The sequence below is a fragment of the Calliphora vicina genome, chromosome 1 (assembly GCF_958450345.1).
Source record: "Calliphora vicina chromosome 1, idCalVici1.1, whole genome shotgun sequence".
Taxonomy (NCBI): domain Eukaryota; kingdom Metazoa; phylum Arthropoda; class Insecta; order Diptera; family Calliphoridae; genus Calliphora; species Calliphora vicina.
In genome coordinates this window covers 57408023-57428500 of record NC_088780.1, presented here as the reverse complement: position 1 = coordinate 57428500, position 20478 = coordinate 57408023, and the positions used below count along the sequence as shown (strand labels likewise).

The following is a 20478-nucleotide window of genomic DNA, read 5'->3' as shown; positions in this document are numbered from 1 at the left end:
TTTTTTTAAAAGTAAGCCATTAAGTTTTGATGTAGGTTTTATATTTTATTGTTAAAGAAAAACAAAAAATAACGTTAAAGTTAACAATTCAAGTACATATTGATAATGTTAGAAAACATACGAAAACAAAGTCCATCGTTAAATTTTCATTAGAAATATTCTGATCAGATTCCGTCCCGAACAATCTACAAAACAATTGACTAGCAAATATTTTAGTTTCCGGTTTGGAGCTAAGCTTTAAAAAATTTGAGCTAGTTGGATATGATCCTGAATTCAATTACAAAACAAAACGTATGTTTGCAATATTTTGTGTTTATCATTAAATTTATTAAATACCATTCAGATTTTTTTACCAAATAACAAATATTTTATTACGGATTTGTTTTTATTAGTCCTAAATTAAAAGTTTTGAAAGACTTATTTTTTGAATTGTAGCTTCATGCAGTAATATTTATATATTTATAGAAGGAACTATCGGACCACTCATCTACAGTGATCGAAAGACTCCCTTTATCTTAAGATATTTGTCGAATTGCATTTATTCGTTTTATTCGATTATTCTACATATTAGTTATTCGAAAATGGTAATTTTTAAATTGTTCGAATAATTATTCGTAAGAAATTATTCGATTAATCGAACGATCATTACTCGTATGAATACCATAGTATATGATTTGGATAAATGCATTCGAAAATTTAATTATGTTTTTCAATGCATATTAAACAATAAAACTAGCAACAACCAGAATTTTAAAGTTAGGCATCACTTTACAAAACAAATTCACACGATCTGCTATTAGTCATATTGTCATAATGTCCTAATATATTATAATAGTTGTTGTTGTGTTTTAAACAAAAAAAATAAATTTTATGACAAAAATAGTCTTAAGCTGGGTTTCCGCATACACCGTAATCTGCGCCGCACAGTGGGGGATCTGAAAAAAAAGTGGAAATAAATCTGTAACTTCTAAACGAATAGCCCGATTTTAATAAAATTTCCCATGGCTATAGAAGAGGTGTCGATAAGTTTAAGTTTTGAATTTGGGCTTAAACAAGCAAGGGGGCCGAACCACAATGCCCCAAAGTGGAGCACCTCGGGTATATCAAAAATTAAAAATGATGCCAAATTTTTGTGTGCGATCCGATTTGAAAGATTTTTATATATATGGAATGTACTAGACGGTGCGTTGCGGCATAAAACAGAAACGAAATTATTTTATAATTTTGGATGTCGCACATTAAATAGAATTTCATTATTTTTTACAAAATCTATTATTTTTTCCTCTTCCAATAAAGAAAATTTATTTTTTTTTATTCATTTTGATTTTCTTTAAATTTGAAATTAAAATAATTTCGTTCCTACAGCACCGAAAACAACCTACTTGAAGTTGTTTTCGTTCTGGCCCCAAATGACAGGTTTTTCGTTACTGATCGGTGCCGTTTCGTTTCAAATTTTCGCTGCCGATTTCTGAAACGAACTTTTTTTCGGTGCAAATGTATGGAATTTCGTTTTCGGTGCCGATTACGGTGTATGTGGAAACGTAGCTTTATTAGTTTAGAACTTTTTTGTTTGAAAAATCTGATTAAACTATCATAATATATTAAGCCATTATGACAATATGACCAAATAGTAGACCATGTGAATACCCCAAATATGTCTGTTGCGAGTCAAAGTGATTTTGAAAATTTGAATAAAAATAAACGATTCTTAAAGAAGCCAACAACTTCATATTAAATAAAACTTTGAAAGATTTTGATATACGGGGAAAATCTAAAAGTTTTGAGAATCATTGAAACTGTATTCAGATTAGTGACACCGATCCTCATAAAAGTTGATAGAATGATTTTAATTGATATAAAAGTTGTTTATGTCCAATTTCATCACGATATTAATTATTATAATACAATTATGAATTTCTGAGGGGGGGGCCTTGTATGGGGACTAGCATAGCATAATTTTCAGTATAATTTCAAGGAACTTATAGGTGCAGCATAGGTAATCAATATATTTGGGGAGCCGCAGAACAGAAGGTACTTTTTCGCTCATTTCAAATTTTTGGGAAATTGAGTTTATTTATTTCGCCCCTTTAAAATACTGCATGAACCTGGTAATGGTAACAAGTTTCTTATTTATCAATAGATACACCTAACTGCCATAAGTCACCACATTAAATGTAAAGGATGTTTGATATAAAACCATTTTAATATCGGAAAAATAATCTTTTGTTGAAAAATAAAGAAAAGAAGTACGTTTTGTTATAAACTAAATTAAAAAGTATGTTTTTTTATGCGTTTTTTTAACGATAATATCACGGTGCTACGATGGAAAAAAACTTGGACGACCTAGGGGTTATAGGACTTGCTGAGTACATTAGAAATTGTGTCAAAAAATTTCCAAAACACCCTCAAATTCAGTAGTTATTCTGAAAAACCGTTTTCAGTTATGTCCGTGAACTTATCGATCTGTCTGTCCAACTTTAAATTTTTAAACGGGGTTAAAAAGAAAACTGATTACGCTTTAAAATTACGTGCATTTATGATACATTTGTTAGTTATAAGTATTGTTTTTGTTAAGAAGATCTAAAAGAAAAACAAAATTTATCAACTTTTTTCGTCCCCAGCCCATATGAATAAAAAAAACAAAAAACTATAAAAAAAATGTTCTAAAATTTTTAATTTACAAGGTAAATTTTGTGGAACTTTTTTCGAAATAGTTTAATAACTTTTGCAAGTATAAACCGATTTTAACAACTAATATCTCGTTTTCGTATACATAAAATTGTCTGTAAAATACTGTACAAAAAAAATTGGGTTTCATAGACAAAAATTAAAATAAATATTGTTGAATTTGAAAAATTAGGAAAAAATAATAAAGAAAGCCAAACTATTTATAAAAACTTACACAATTTCTGGGAATATAGATCTTCTTTGCCTAACCACAATCGTTTAAAATTTTGAAATCGGTCTGAAAATGTGTGAGTTAGAGGTACTAAAGTACTACGACCTACCCTAAAACAATTTTTTCAAAATAACTCAAAATTTTGAGGGTGTTTCAAAATCTTTGAAAACGGTTTTAGTATGTCCTCACCTCACATATTATAAAAATATCAAAAAACCAATTTTTGAAAAAAATGAGAAAAAATTTCTTTTGTTCTGCGGCTCCTCATTTATGAATGCTCAAACAGTATTCCGGTGCCAAGTATGGGAACATGGTTAAATCCTGGACCGATATTGCTCATTTTCAATACCAAATAAACCTTATCAAGTGAGAGTAATTTTGGGAAATTTCAGTTAGCTAGCTCATTTTTCTTGCCCCCAATCGTGTTTTCAACAGGCAGACAGATGGATCAAAGGAATGAGTTCAATACATTTAAAGTACAAAGGAATAAATTCGTAAGAAATTCATTAACGGAAAGGTTAAGAGATAAAATTTATTTTGATTTCAAAAATGGAATTAAGAATTAATTCTTTGGAGCCTTTGTATCGAACAACAGTTATTCATACATGTTTATAAGATTTCAGATTTGAATTAAAAAAAATTTAATCATTCAAAAGTTGAATGAAATGCCCCATATATTAAAAAAAATATCAAAAAGAAACAAGTCTTTTACAATATTTTTCAAATTTACACAAATTAAAGTTGTGAAAAATAAAAATTTGTGAAAATACAAATAAAACTTTAACGTTCAGAAATATGACAAGAGCATCAGTTTTGAAGTAATGTTTTAGATTATGTATGTATTTATCTATAAATGTTCTTTTTTAAGTATCTAAAATAAATAATTCTTAACTCGAGATATCTTAACCTCACCACTATATACAGTCCCAAATTGCCCGTCTAGAAATTCCTTCATGAGTAATTTTCAAAAATACTTTTGTATTTTATTCGTTAAAATGTGACATTATTTATAAATGGATGCCCCACTGTGTTGTTATTAATTCGTTAAGTTTCAAACACACATATTTTATTGTAATTTGCAACATAGTTTGTCGTTGCATTTGAATATTATTGTTTTATTTTTGCACTTTATATTTTCTTTACTTTATTCGAAATCGCGCGACATGTTTTTATATCAACAACAAAATACAGACTAAAATTCTGTTGGTATTTTTAATTCGAAATTTCTGAATTTCAAGATGCAATGTTATGAAAAAGAAACATTTTTAATTTGCAGCAATATTTTTTATATTATTTTTTTTTTTGTTTTTGTTTAACATCTTACAAACACACATTTACTAAAGTCGTAGTACAGATGATTAGCAGTAGACCTCGTTGCCGTCGACGTCAACGTCGCCATTAGTTCTTCTATTTAAAAATAGCAATTCTTAAATTAACATCTCAAGAAAATTTTCAATATTTTTCGTTTCTGAAGGTATGGAAGAAGGTGCAATAGACACTGTTAATTAACTCATAAACTGCATGAGAATGCAAATTATGACGGGTGGAAAACGAATATGATTGTAGTCTACTCTTTCAAAAAATATTTAAAATTCAAAAAAAATAAAAAAATTATATTTTAAATGAAATTTAACATTTTTTGATAAATTCTAAATGCTAATTTCAATGGTTGTATCTTAGGATGGCCCTTGATAAACAAAAGTTGGATTTTTGCCAGTCTCACCCCCCAGTTTGGTAAAAAAAATCATCCTGAAAAAATTTTTGGTAAATCGTTTAGGGTTAGGCCATGCCTCTGAAGTTTTGAAATGCATTTACAATGGGATTTATGTATGACAATACCTTCTTTGCGATTTTAACCTGCGATTTAAATTTTGCGATTTTCGAGAAAAACTAATTTTTTGGCCATATTTTGGCGAATTCCCAATTTCCTTACTGTTATGAATTTTATGTAAAGTCTATTCAGAATATTATAGTCCAGGTAATTTTAAATATAGTCTGAAAGTTTTACTAAAATCGGAAAACGCTAACCATTAAATCGTGAAGGTCAAAGGTGAAATTTTACAATATTTGGTATTTCTCATGAAAAGATAGCTAAATGTTATATATTTTCGGGACGATTTTGATGAAACTTAAGGAAAATATAACATGAAGTTTAGTATTTAATTTTGCAAATTACATAGCATATTCAATATATAATTAATACTATAATCTTTTGATCTAGTATAATACAGATGGATATAATTTTGTAGAGATATTTATATATATATATTTTATATATATGGATTTTACTCACATCAAGTATTTTCTGGAGTTAGCCACACATTTATTAAACACTATAAAATACTCGTAAATGTCAGAAATATTTAGATGTCCAGATAAAATTAATCAAAAATAATTCCGATATACTTTAGACCAGTTCGCCGAATATATAAGGGGGTTCGGTCCAGTATTTATCCTAACTCCCGAAAATAATTGATGTGAGTAAAATCCATATACATAAAATAAATATGGGGCATTTCATGTCAAGTGAACCAACTTTTGAAATCGATGTCTTCCGATCGGGATGAAATTTGCAGCAAGGTTCTATTGGATAGTAATTCAGACACAACTTTTCAACAAGATCGGTCGAGAACTCTCCGAGTTAGAGGGGGTCAAAGTTTGACATTTTGGTCAAGCAGGTGGTTTTTCTTATCCATGTAACTTATTACCTATTGTTCTTAGCAAAATGTGTCCCAAATAGTTTAGATAGCTCTTTCTTCAATATTTCGAAAAAAAGTATTTAAAAAAAAAATAAAAAAATTTTAATATTTTTTTTCCGAAATCAAAAACTTTTTTGACTTTTTTTTAAAAATGGGCCCTTTTTTCATAAAATAAAGCTTAGATATTTTCCTTGAACACCTATTTGGTCGCTAGTGGGATGCGAGTGGGATATCTATCAAAATAAATATTTTGTAACTCAATACATACAATTTGTGACTTTTTTCGCAAAATCAAAAACTTTGTTGATTTTTTTTCAAAATGGACCCTTTTTTATTTTTTTTTAGCTCAAACAAAAGCTTAGATATTTACCTTGAAGACCCTTTTGGTCGCTTAGTAGCATGCGAGTGGGATATCTATCAAAATAAATATTTTTTAACTCAAGACATACAACCCAGTATGCAAAATGATTCGAAGTTATATCGAAAGTGAATCATTTTTTCGTAAAATTTTATCGATATCGACTTCGATATAATGTCGATAATGTGCGTGTTTTCCTAAGTAGAGTGCAGAGCGATAAAGAGTCGAAAATCGTTTATTATTCTGATTCTAATTTTTATCGATATACTATACCTTTTTCGGTATTAGAAATGTTCTAAAATGATTCGATTTCGATTAAATATATAAACAATTTCGTATACTTTATACCATCGAGCAATTTCTTCTTGAAATAATGCATATTCAATACCTTTATTATTATCCAATAATGTTGCGTTAGATGTGTTTTCATTTTCAAATGCAATAAACTCTGCACATATGTATTTCTAATGTTTGCTGATTTTGAAGATTCGAATTGTCAAAAACAACATCAATAATTGGCTGCGCTTTTCTTTTAAGACGTCTTCGATCCATTTTTCGTGTTAAACTATATTTTTATGAATATGTTATTGATAGGATAATAAATAAAATTTTATTTTCTCACAAATTGACAAAAGAATAATATGTATGTATATGAATTTGTCAATTTGTGAAAAAATTAAATTTGACATTAAAAAAAACTCGAACATTATTCACCATTTCTATAAAATATTAAAATACGATATTCTAAAAAATGTAGATTGGATAGAGCATCATAATAAATTCATATTTTCGATTTTAATTCGAAATAAGTTCGATAAAAAGAACTGACTCGAAATGTTGCATACTGGGAATTTTTTAATTTTTTTTGCAAAATCGAAATTTTTTTCCACTCACATCCTGCTATGCTACCAAATAGGTCTTAAAGGTAAAGAAATATGCTTTCTTTTGAGCAAAAAAAAAAATTTAAAAAATGGCCCATATTGGAAAAAAAATCCATTTTGCAAAAAAAATCAAAAATTGTATTTCTTGAGTTATAAAATATTTATTTTGATATATATCCCACAAAGGGACTAACAATATCTTAAAGGATTTGACTAAAAAAAAAATTTTAAAAAAAGGGTCAATAATTGTAAGTCTTGAGTTAAAAAATATTTATTTTGATAGATATCCCACTCCCATCCTACTAAGCGACCAACAGGGTCTTCAAGGAAAATATCTAAACTTTTTTTGAAAAAAAAGTCAACAAAGTTTTTGATTTTGCAAAAAAAGTCACAAATTTTATGTTTTGAGTTACAAAATATTTATTTTGATAAATATGCCAATAAAAATATCTAAGCTTTATTTTAAGAAGAAAAAAAGGGCACATTTTAAAAAAAAGTCAAAAAAGTTTTTGATTTCGGAAAAAAATATTAAAATTTTTTTATTTTTTTTTTAAATACTTTTTTTCGAAAGATTGAAGAAAGAGCTATCTAAACTATTTGGGACACATTTTGCTAAGAACAATAGGTAATAAGTTACATGAATAAGAAAAAACACCTGCTTGACCAAAATGTCAAACTTTGACTCCCTCGAGTTCTCGACAGATCTTGTTGAAAAATTATGCCTGAATTACTATTCATAGAACTATGAATTTAATTTTTTAAGTAAAAATTTAGTTTTTTTTTAATTATTGGATGTAATTATATTGACCTAACAATACATAAAAATATTTATATTCAACATAAATTAAAGTTTATAAAGCATAAGGTTGTTTAATGACAATATGAAAATACGTAATTTTTCTGATCTTCAATTGTGTTGGGGCACCTCAAAACATCAAAGGAGGTAAGCAATCTTTTGTACGTTTAACTTACTCATTAAGAGGCAACTTTATATCGCTATGCCGTTGAGAACAAAAAACTAAAAAAAAAAAATATACATTAACGCTCCACCCTATTGTTTATGCTTCACCCTGTTTTGATGAGAAATATAAGTTGATAAATGAAATCTGGCTAACAGCTCTTATAATATTGACACTTTTACTTTAGGTATTTTTCCCATCTATTACAAAAATATTATAAAACCAAACTAAAGCGAATTTCGAAATTCTGAAGAACGTAGCTACGGAATATGTTATCGTATTCAGTAATGGTTCAAAAATTCAGTACAAAATTTTTCTTTTAGTCCCAATAATAATATTGTACAATAGCTAAACTTTATAAATACTCGAATCAACTAAATACAGTTTTGTACATACATATGTATATGTAAATTAGACCTGCCTTTAAAAGTAAATGGACTTATTTAGTAGCTAAAACTAACTGCTGCAAATTTGAAGTCAATTGGATATTTTAAATTATAAAAAAATTTAATTACAAACATTTTTAAAGATATCAAAAAAAAATATCGTTCTTTAGCCAACTTTATACATTTTCGTTCCCATTAGTAGCAGTTAGCTTTAGCTACTAAAGAACAAAATATGACCCATCCGAATCAATTTTTTTTTATTTTTAAAGGCTCGGTCTAATGTACATACACACATTTATTAAAACAATAAAACTAATTGGAAGATGTAAAATCCATATGTTTGTTTGTCTGTCCATACGTACAGACGTATTTTCCAACTTTTTATTAGGCGTAAAACTTTTATAAACAATTTCTAATTTGAAATTTATAATTTACAACAATTGTGAATAAGTTAAACAATCGCTAACCGCGTACGTATTTGTCTAATTTGTCTAACCAGTGATGTGGTGGTTTATAAAAAAAAACTAAATTAAAATTATAAACACCAAAGTGGGAAAAAGATTAAATTAAAAATAAGAAACAAACTGTGGGCATGCACTTGAGTGTACTAATTACAATATAAAATATCTTCTATCCAATGTGATATTTTGTAAAGATCTTATTAGATTCTGTAGTACAAACTTAAAAATATAAACGTTCAGAAGACAGCTAGGCAAGTACATGGGAAACGAATTTAAATAGTTTAAAAATGTCTTCGAAGGCAACATATTTTTATGAAGTATTTTTGATATTTTTTAACTAAAAGGCTTTTTGCATTTCGTTTAATGAGTTTTTAAAACATAATATTGATTCGAGGTAAGGTCCCAGAACGTTAATTGTCTTTATAAAGGACTCCTACCAGTTTATGTATTATTTATAAATATCTAAGCATCATATATATAAAAATACAAAGCCTGAGTGACTCACTCACTGACTCATCAACGCCCAGCCCAAACTGTTAAAGCTAGAAACTTCCTTTTACATCATCAAGATTCACTAAGAAGGGATTTTTGGAAATTCGAACGCTATTCAAACGCTATACAGTGTCAAACTATCTCTAAAACCAATAAACATTAAGGTATTAAGGTCAATGTATGGAAAAATTGAAAACTCATCTGTTTTAAAAACGAAGGTCAGTTTTGTGTTAAGTTAGTATAAAAAAAATTTTTGACAAAAGTTCGATCGGTTAAAAATTGGCGTGCCGCCAAAGTTCGTGAGAACATTTACAAGAGGAAAAAAAGCTATTCATTCAGTTTTTGTAAAAATTTTACCATTAAATAATTACTTTTACAATTTAATATAAATGAATCGAAATGTGTACGTAATTGTCGTTGTAATGAGATATAAAAGACAAAAATTGGTTAAAAAATGTTAAAGTTATTAAAAATTTCCCAGTCCATTAACGTGTCTCAGGCCACTAAAACAAGAAGTGTAGCAACAAAATTAACATATTTTGAGAAATATTAAAATAAAAGCACATTTTTACTTAAAATACATATATCCGTATTTATTTGTATATGTGTTTTTAGCTTCGTAGGATATCGCTAACCTATTTGCAGGTATGACCAAACAAATTTAATTTTTTTTAACGGCAGTTTCAAAACTCCATTTTAAATTTTTAAAAATTTTATTAAACAAATTTCGGAATTTTTTGATCATCACATGGGGATTTATTTACAACATAATAGGGAATAAAAATGTGAAAAAATTACCCTGAACTTTTAAAATCACGAAAAACACAGTCATTTGACCCCAAGTGCTCTTAAGGGTTAATTTCCATTTTTGTGTCGTTATTGTAAATATTAGACTTCATGATATATTTTTCTTAAGTTTCATCAAAATCGGCCCAAAAATATATAACATATCGCTATCTTTCCATTAGAAATTACAAATATTGAAAATTTAATATTTGATCTTCACGATTTAAGGGTTAACGTTTTCCGATTTTAGGAAAACTTTCAGAAAATTTCCTGGACTATAATATTCTGAACAGATAAAAGTGGGCTCATACGCCAAAATATGGCCAACAAATTCGTCGCAAAGTTTATATCGCTGGTACGGAAAAACTATATGAGGTATTGACATATTTTTTCACATTTTTATTCCCTATTATGTTGTAAATAAATCCCCATGTGATGATCAAAAAATTCTGAAATTTGTTTAACTAAATTTTTAAAAATTTGAAATTGGAGTTTTGAACTGCCGTTAAAAAAAATATTTTTTTTGGTTATACCTGCGAATAGGTTAACTGTATCCTATGAAGATAAAAACTTATATACAAGTAAATATGGATATATTTTAAGTAAAAATAAACTTTTGTTTTAATATTTCTCAAAATATGTTAATTTTGTTCCCACATTTCTTGTTCTAGTGGCCTGGCGATTTTTTAATAACTTTAACATTTTTTAACCAATTTTTGTCTTTTATATCTCATTAGAACGACAATTACGTACACATTTCGATTATTTTAAATTATATTGCAAAAGTAATTACTTAATAGCAAAATTTAAAAAAAACAACTGAAAAATGCTTTTTTTTCTTTTGTAAATGCACCTCAAAACTAAATCGAAAGTCGGCATGGGTTGCCATCTTAGAACAAGCTAAACATTTTTTTGGTGGTATTTTAGGTCATTACGAAAGTTTTCAGCGGGTACCGTTTCAACATTTGAAAAAATTTAATTCTAAGGGACACTCTAACATATACGTATATTACACACGTTAAAAACACACTGGTAGTGTACAATAATACACTGGTAATGCAGTTAATGTTTATTCTAACAGCACCTATGATAAAACTGGCTACAGATTGCAACCCCTGCCACTATTTATACACATCGCCTTCTTCCAGTAGCTTCATGAACTATCTTAACGAACAAAACTAAAAACTATGATGAATGTTGTAAGACCCTTTAATTCAAATCGCTGATGCTAATTCGTAACAATACCTTTAAATAGACTAATATTTGCATTAGTTAATTCTTACATTTTAGTGATTAGTCATTCTGACGTAAAATAAATCCTTCACAGTTTATAAATTTAAAGTTTATGAATAATTTAGTACGGTGCTTTTGTGTGCAGTTAATATGCAACAATTAAAATTAATAGACAAATTTAAAAACACAAACTTACATTCATAAATATGTATATAAATACTTATATGTGAAGAAAACTAAACACATGTGTGCATAAATATGATATTTCTGTAAAATATCAATATTAAAAATATATTATTAATCAATTAACCTAAATTTGTATTAATTTATCAAAACTTATTTTCAGTAACAAACTTATTCTGTTAGGTGAAAATATTTAATAACTTTGATATTGTAACTTAAATTAACAAGTTACATTTTATGTTATGTGTTATCATATGCTGTTTAAATTCCGAATTTAGCCTATCATTGAACATTTGTACAAATTTCTATGTGGAAAATTCAAATTTAAAAGAATTTCCTATTATTCTCCATACAAATTTCTTATATATCGAAAAGTTTCATTAAATTTCACAACTATTAACAATACATATGTTAAACATATTTGGTCGATTCACAAGGTCTCATATCATGTCATAAAGTTCTAATATTTCACAATGGTTTGATTGCCTTTCAAGCAAAAATTTTCCTAAAATAATATTACTCTGTAATACCTATATTATCAAACGTTAAATTGAATTTGATGTGGGCTTTTTCCCTACTTCTGACAACACCGTATATAATCACAGTTTTTAACGTTCCCACGACAATTGGATATCCGTTCCGGAACGACCCGAAACATATTCGGCCAAATATTGTCAACTCAGCGACAGCTGTACAAACTGTATAAAAATGCACATAAAAACGTAAAGCTTTATGCGATTGCCATGAAATTAGGTCGTGTAATTTATTTTTATATGATACCTTTTTGTGTTGATTTTTATGTGGATACCAACATTTTTAAGAGATTTATGCTCGTTAAAGTGATTTTCGGAAGTGGACCTTATGTGAGAGTTATGTTCAATTATGGATTGATCCACAAGAAATGTTTAAATGTAATTTCTTTTTATAAAAATGTATTTGTAAAATAGGTGCTATTTCGGGAGAACATTTCTATGGGGGCTATAGCAATTATGGACCTATGTATTTCAAAAAGTTTCAATAGTCTTCGTCCTTGTACCGAAAAAAGTTTATGTGTCAGATTTTATAGAAATTCTGAGTCAATCGGTATACTTTAAACGAAAAATATTTTTGGGCATTACAAACATCAGCACTCCCTCCCTAATATGGTGGTGTAGGGTATAAATATTTCCACAGATTATGACTTTGGTAAAATTTTCAATATTTTTATTTCAATTTTTATTTTGTTTAACAAAAAAATTTTAGTTTTTTTAATAAAAGGATAAATATTTTTGAATTTTGAGCGATTATTTGAAAAATTTTACTGGAATTAAAAATTTCCCGGGAATGCCTTGGATTGAACGGGAATGGTAAAAGTACGGGAAATTGACCCTAATGTCCATTTATTGCCCATTCTTTGTTAATTTTTTAACTTTGGGAAGAGTTTCAGATATTATATACATAGTATCCATGCATGATACCATCTTGTATAGTTTGTCCGCCTTATTGTTCCCGATAATGCCATGATGTCATATCTTAAGATTTACGCAATTGGAGAAAGAATTTATCGTATTCTTTCATTGTAAAACATTCCTAGATTTAACACTATGGCCGGGTAACTTAAGGCTTAATCAATGTTTAAATATATTTTTTGTATGGACAAAATTTATTTAAACATTGATTAAGCCTTAACTATGTTTAAAATTTTGATAATTTACCGGGCCTAACTCGTAAAAATATAGTTGCAGTTTTGTTAACAATTCTCTTCAACCATTTAATATATTCCGAAATCGCCATTATCATAGCCTGAAAACAGTACTGTGATCTGAGAGACGTCATCTTCGGAATTATGCCTTATTTTGAGAGACAGCCCATTCGTCGTTTGAAATTTTTATTTATCATATTCGGGTTCTCTGGCCTAGTTATAAGTTATGATGATAGCATTCTTTGCCATTTCACATAAAAAGTTTGCATCATTTGCTCTGATCAATATCGCTGATTCAATCCTTAGAAGACTATGTAGGCCCATAGTAGGCAAAATAAAATATCACACTGTTGAGTTCCACTACTCTGTATCTTATTTTTGTATCGTTTGCCTCACAATTATTCTATAAGTTTCCCCGCCACTTAGGTTATTATGGCCTGGTTCAGATCAAATTGCCGTAGGACCAAAACATTATTGAACGCTTCCTGTGTAGACACATTTTAGGCAAGTGGTAGTCAATAGCTTTCTGAGTTTAGTTGGCCTTGCTGTCTTGTACGACGAGAAGCTATTAACCTCGTCGTATACCATTTGAGTTGATATGATTATATGTTTTTTTTGGTGGCATTCCTTTCCTGAGAGTTTAGTTCTTCCGTATCGCCTATACTTTTCGTTTGAAAATGTGTATTCATTAATATTCCTAACATGTCCTCCATGGTGTCCGACCTTATGATAGGTATTTCTTAAATTTGGAAACGCTAGTTCGCAAAAAAGCTTAAATTTAATTTGTAAATGCACCACCAAACTTCAGCATGTGGTTACACAGAGTGTTTCTACAATACATAAGACAATTCTAAGGGGGAACGGCCTGAATTTTTTTCGGCCATACAATCTTGAAGCATTCTAATGTATATATTTTCAATTATTTCCTTGTTACGAGACTGTGACAATATCTTTCTTTATTTCAAAGTTTTCTTAATTATCTGTAATAATCTACGAATCGGTATTTTAATATTTCTATCACATGTTTTTTTTTAAAAAAATCTCCGAGACAATTATTTAGTTTAACAATAAAATAAGTGTGTGCCTTTAAAAACCTCTTTTCCTAAACGAAAACATTAAGTAAAATTGTACAAAAAACTTTGTCTAATAATGTACTTGCACAGAACATAAAACAAAAAATGTTCTTCTCTGAACTGCACAGACAAATTTCGAGTACCATTGATCAGTCTAAAAATACTATTCCGACAAACAAGTCACAAATACTATTTGCGTGCAATTCTCTTTTTGTACTGCCCACTAACAGTGTTCGTTATGTGCTGCTATTTTTAACAAATAAAATAAAAGAACATATAATTAAAATAAAATAAAAAAAATGTAATAAAAGTGTGCTAATTAAGTAGACATGTAAAAACTAAAATAAAGAAGAAAACTCTATCAAAACCCTAAGATATCGATGACGAATAGATTGCAATAATTTGAAAAGTAGAGAATGCCACCAAAACGTGTACCACCACAGGTGCCAAAGAAGCCAAATCCCAGTCTCACCTATGAGGTGTTAATCTATTTGAATTCCTTCTATTTTGGCATGTTTTTCGGCTGTGAACTTGCTATGAGTCTCCTTAAGGCAATTAATCTGACGTATCCGATGGATATATTGATTAGAGACATGTGTGTTATATTTGGATTCTGTCTGTTGGAAACGATACGCATTATATTGGGTCGCAAGGGCACTCTAGCCGAGCGAGGTAAATAAATTAATGTTAAATTTAGACAAAAAACCTAAGAAGAATGTGTTGAAATAATTTATTTAGTGCGAGTACATGTGCATCTGTTTTCAATACTTAATGTTTGCTTATTTTCAATATCGTTAAAATACAATAAAAAATTAAATACTTGTGTATTTAAACAAAAAACTATATCGAAAGTTAATTGAATTAGATATTTATACTATACAAATTCTATCTATACCAAAGGTTCGAAAGAATTAATTCTTAATTCCATTTTCAAAATCAAATAAAATTGGATCTCTTAACCATTCCGTTAATGAATTTATTATGAATTAATTCATAGGCGTAATTCAAATGTATTGAATTCATTTCTTTTAGAATTCATTCTTTATAGAGTTAATTCCTTATTGAATTATTAAAATTTTCCATTACAAAATTGTTTTAAAAAAGTATTGAAAGATACAATTGTTCTTCAATTCAAATTTATTACATCAATTTTATTTCAACTCATTTTGTAATTGATTAAAAGTAAAACAAAACAAAACCGAATAAAGAAAACATATTTTCATTCAATTTGTATGAGTTGAATTAACAAAAATTTAATCTTTTAAATGTTGAAGCCAAAGAATTAGATGTTGGAATGAATGGCACACATTTTAAAATTCCGAATTAATATATTAGTGAATTAAATTCAAATTGAATTAATTAATTTGAAGATCTGATATATACATATATTGACGACAGACATACCCTCATTTTCTCAATATCTGGTTATCGTTTTTCGTAACGATAAACCGCCAATTAACATTTCTTTTGTATGAGAACTGTCAGTTTATCGTCACGATAAAAAATAACCAGAGATTGAGAAAATGGGGGTAAGTCTGTACATAATTGGGTAAATATGCAAAAATATTATCAGTTTATAGGATTTTAAACTCATTCAGCTTTAAACTACTTTTAAGGTATCATTTCCTACTGATTGCCTTCCGCTTTTTATCATAAAATCTCGTTTATTTGGCAAATAATTGCAATTTTCGTGCTTTGTTTGGAACAATACTAAAAACTATATAATTTTTCGCGATGATGTCTTGATGTCTTGTTCATCGTAAGTTATAATGGAATAAAGAAAATGGATTTCAATCGACATTCGAACGAACATATTCCGAAAATTGTTTACTAATGAAGTTTTATACAACGCTCTTGAATGCTACTATTGCTGCTGCTTTCGTGCCCGATTAACATTTTGTAAAGTTTTATCAATCGGGACGAAACGAAAAATTTCGTTCAAAAAATTAATTGTTGACCCTTTACCCTGTTTTCATGACCATACAAAATTTAAGTTTTTCCAGAATTTCCAAATTCGCTTTAGTTCTGATTTTATATAGGTTCAAAGTTCATATTTTTAGTAGATGCGTGCAGAATACCTAAAGTAAAACTAGAAATGATATACTATAAAAAATCGTCCTTGAACAATAGATATCTTCCATTTTCCAAGGAAGTATCTGCCTTTTATAGATCTAACAATAAGTATTTAAATCTTATAACTAAAATTAAAACTGCACAAGTAGTCTTGTCAGCGGGTTGGGGTGGTTTTTCAGTTTTACAATATATTTTCCAAGTCTCAGAGACTTGAGGATGTTTTAATTTCTTATATATCATTGTGATCCCGTCATGGTCCTTAGTTCCAAATTGGTTTTAAAGTGGTCTTATATAGGATGACCTTATATTCTAGGCTTAATTTTTATTGATCACTGATTAACCAATGAAAGCTAGTGGCTTTTAGTTTCATGTGAAGTCTCTTGATTTCTAGTAAACTTCGTTTTTCAGTAAATTTAACATTTTTAAAAAAAAAATTACATGGAGAACATTTCCAAAAGTTCATCTGAAAATTGCATTTGCATCATGAATTCATTTATTTAAAATAAATATTTTTTTTAGTTATGTAGTCTAAAGAGGACATAAATATCTTTCAAATGAATTTTAAATCAATACAATCCGACATCAGCTTCAAAATATCCCAATATGTAAAGCTAAAAAATATCTAAATTTTTTTAAATTGCGAGTTTATCAAAATTAGAAAATATGAAAATGGAAATATCGAAATTACTTTAAAGATTATATATTTACCGAATATTGTCAAAATCGGTAGACCCAAGATCAATATGTTTGTGATATCTGATATAATTTATGATATATGTCTAACTTAAAAGTCAATGTTGAATAATACTGTTTCGATAACGAGAAAAACAGAGAAATTTTAAGTTAAAAAAGTGCTTGAGTGGAATGACAGTTAAGCCGAAGGATGTTTCCATTTTTAAGGAACATTTTATGGTATATTGTTAAATTAATAATGTAAAAAACTTAGGGATATGTATTTTAAAATATTCTTACTTAAAGGGGTCCCTACTCAGAAAGTTGGAGTTCCTTTTGATTTCTATAAAATTAATTTTATAGAAATCGCACAATATTAGGAGATGTTTACTAAATGTTTGTTATCTCAAGATCCCCTTATGGTCCCACTAAGGCTTATTACAGTTTTTAAATATACTTTGTTCAAGGAAATATGTTTAAATTAGACATGTATAATTAGACACGATCCATCAATGCATATTCTAAATTCAAAATCTAAATTTAATTAAAAAAAATATACAAGATTATCTGGTGACAATTGAAGGTATTGTGTAGATGTATCCTATGATTATCGTATAAAGATGGTTTTAATCAAAAAGCAGGATTTCGAATATAATGTTTTTAAAAAACGGGACTCTGAAAATTGCGTTAAGAAATAGCGGGTTTCCCATGTATCGGTTATTTGGATTTAACGTTTATGTTTGAAATGAATTTTTTCAACAAATCAATAACTATGGTTTATACATTTTTGTACAGCTTATAATCCACCAAATTCAATGATAAATAAGAAGTTTCAGTTTCATTATCTCATTTCATCAAATATTTAAAAAAATTACTGAATAATATTTTTTGATTGAAATTTAATTTCAAACACAAATTAATAGTTTTGTTAGCAAGTTTAGAAAATTAAAAAAAAAATAAGAAGTGAAATTATTCAATAATATAAATAACAAGTTCCATACATTGGTAAAAAGTTATTTTTTCGATGAACGAGATGTAGGATTCCTTATCGGTGAATGTCTGGTAATTTGGATTAGTGCTGATGTTTGTAACATGCAAAAATATTGTCCCAACACTCACCTTAAAGTATACCAATCTGCTCAGGATCACTTTCAGAGTCGATTAAGCGATGTCCGTCCGTTCGTCTGTCCGTCCATGTAAACCTTGTAATCAAACTACAGGTCAGCTTTTCTATTGCTACAAGGACGAAGCCTATTGAATTTGGTTAGAATCGGTCCATTATTTCTCCTAGCCCCCATACGATTGCTCTCATAAATATCTTAGCTATATAGATATCCACACCAAATTCAGCATAAATAAGTTTTATATAAGCCTAACTCGTATCACCAAATTTTGTGACGATCGGTCCATAATTTGTCATAGTAGTTTTTTAATATTTTGGAATTTTTTTTTTTCGAATTGTTATTTTAAAATTTTTTTTTTTAAATTTTTAAAAAAAATATATTTTTTGGTGAAAAAAATCGGGTTAAAAAATATTTTTTCCGGTTTTGACCAACTTACTACGGTATCATTAGATATCCATATTGTCTATATTAATGACTTAGTAATCCAGATATATGTAGGTCAAAAATCGAGGTTGTCCTAATTTTTTCCTCATATCTCAGCCATTTGTGGACCGATTTTGCTGATTTTAAATAGGAAACTTCTCGAAAGCATGTCTGACAGAATTATTGAAGATTTGGATCCCGAAAATTAATTTCAACAGACAGACGGTCATGGTTTAATCGACTCCGCTATCTATAAGGATCCAGAATATATATACTTTATAGGTCGGAAAATTATATTGTGGATATTACAAACGGAATGACAAACCTATATATACCCATCTCACGAAGGTGAAGGATATAAAATAAATCGATGCCCGTGTTATATTGGTAGTGGTTAAGTAGATCAAACGTTATTTTAAGTAGCATTCATTAGCTTTGAAACTCCCAATTGAGTTCTATTTCTTATTTAAATATTTAATAACAATTAATTTTTAAATATATTTTTGTTTCATTACAGGTTGGCCTGCAATTCTGTCAGTTTTTCTAACTGTACCGTGCTTTCTTGGTGTAACCTATATATTACTTTTACAAAAATATAAAATACGTTTAGAATATGTACTTTGTACTTTACAATTGGGTCTATATCTCACCGAAATTTGGTATGCCATATACTTTGTTTTTTCACTATGTCGTCCAGTAACTTATGATTAGGACTAAAAAAACCAAAACATAAAAAAATAAGTAAATAAATTATATATAAAATAATTAAATGAAAACGAATTGAAAAACAAAAACATAATAAGTATATTCGTAATACAAAAACATGTATGTAACTTTATATAAAGAAAAACCAACAACTCGTAAATTAAATTAAAAAAAAAAAATAAATAAAATCTAAGTGTAAAAGGACCCCTCTGTTATTTATAAACGTTTAGAAAATCGTAGAAAATTTACAAAATTAAAAAACAAACAAAAATTAAGAAAACTGTTATACAAAAAAGAATAATAAATGTGAAATTTCTTAAAAAATGTATGTAAAACTGATAAAAATTTAAAAAAAAAAATAAAAAAAAACAAAAAAATTATAATAATGTTAACAATACAAAATCAATTGGAACCAATATAAGACAACAAATAAATATTTATATTAATAAATTATTATTAATTATTGTAATTAATATTATTTTTAATTTTGTCAAAACATAAAAACCAAATCTTTAAGACAATTTTTCTGTAAAAACGTGTGGTTTATTCACAAAATAAATTTCACAACCACAAATAATAATAATAAAAACACAATATGAAATAAAGAACAAAAAGAACTGCATATTTTGGATTTGTTTATTTTAAAAAAAATATATATATATATTTAAAATTTAAGAATTTGTAATTATACTTACAAGAAAAACAAAATAAATAAAAACACAGTGTCTTTAAACCAAAATAAAAACCAATTAAAAACAAATACTTTCAATCATGATTTTTATTCAATTCTTTTGTATTTAAACTATAAGAACATTTTTTTAGTTTCTTTAACAATTACCATCTTCGTATTTAAAAAATAAAAATTAGTAAAAAAAACAAGCTCATTCTAAAATTATATTGTATAAAAAAAGAACAAAACTTAGATACTTAAAACAATCTTTATATCCTTAGGATGGATATAAATACATATAAAATTGTAATAAAAATAAGAAGAACTTCCTTATATTATAATAAATGTAAAACAAGAGAATTCATCTTCTAAATGTGGAAAATATATGTTAAATCCAATTAAGTAAGGCTTTTAAACTGTCAATATTATTATTGTAAATTTGGAAAAGTTTCAGTCTTGATCAATCTTAATACTCGTATGTACATAATTCATATAAATACAGTAGTGTGCCAAACAACAATCAACTCAAGTACTGGTTAAAAGTTAAGTTAATTTCACCATATTTTCATATTTCCAAATATGCAACAAATCATAGAATTCGAAGACAATCTGTTTGAAATTGAAATAACAAAATTAATTAAGCCATAATTATTATTTATTTTTTGTGTTTTCTCGAATAGGGCTGATTTAACGTAAATGTAAATAACGTTAAATTTCAAA

General features: G+C 27.6%; 1 protein-coding gene across 1 annotated transcript; it reads left to right on the top strand.

The window, feature by feature from the left end:
• Positions 1–14201: 14201 nt before the first annotated feature.
• LOC135962514 (transmembrane protein 216) lies at positions 14202–19848 on the top strand. The gene is made up of 2 exons (XM_065514493.1): positions 14202–14763; positions 18901–19848. The coding sequence occupies exons 1-2, from the start codon at positions 14508–14510 to the stop codon at positions 19092–19094; spliced, it is 450 nt and encodes a 149-aa protein (XP_065370565.1). The 5' UTR covers positions 14202–14507; the 3' UTR covers positions 19095–19848.
• Positions 19849–20478: the final 630 nt, after the last annotated feature.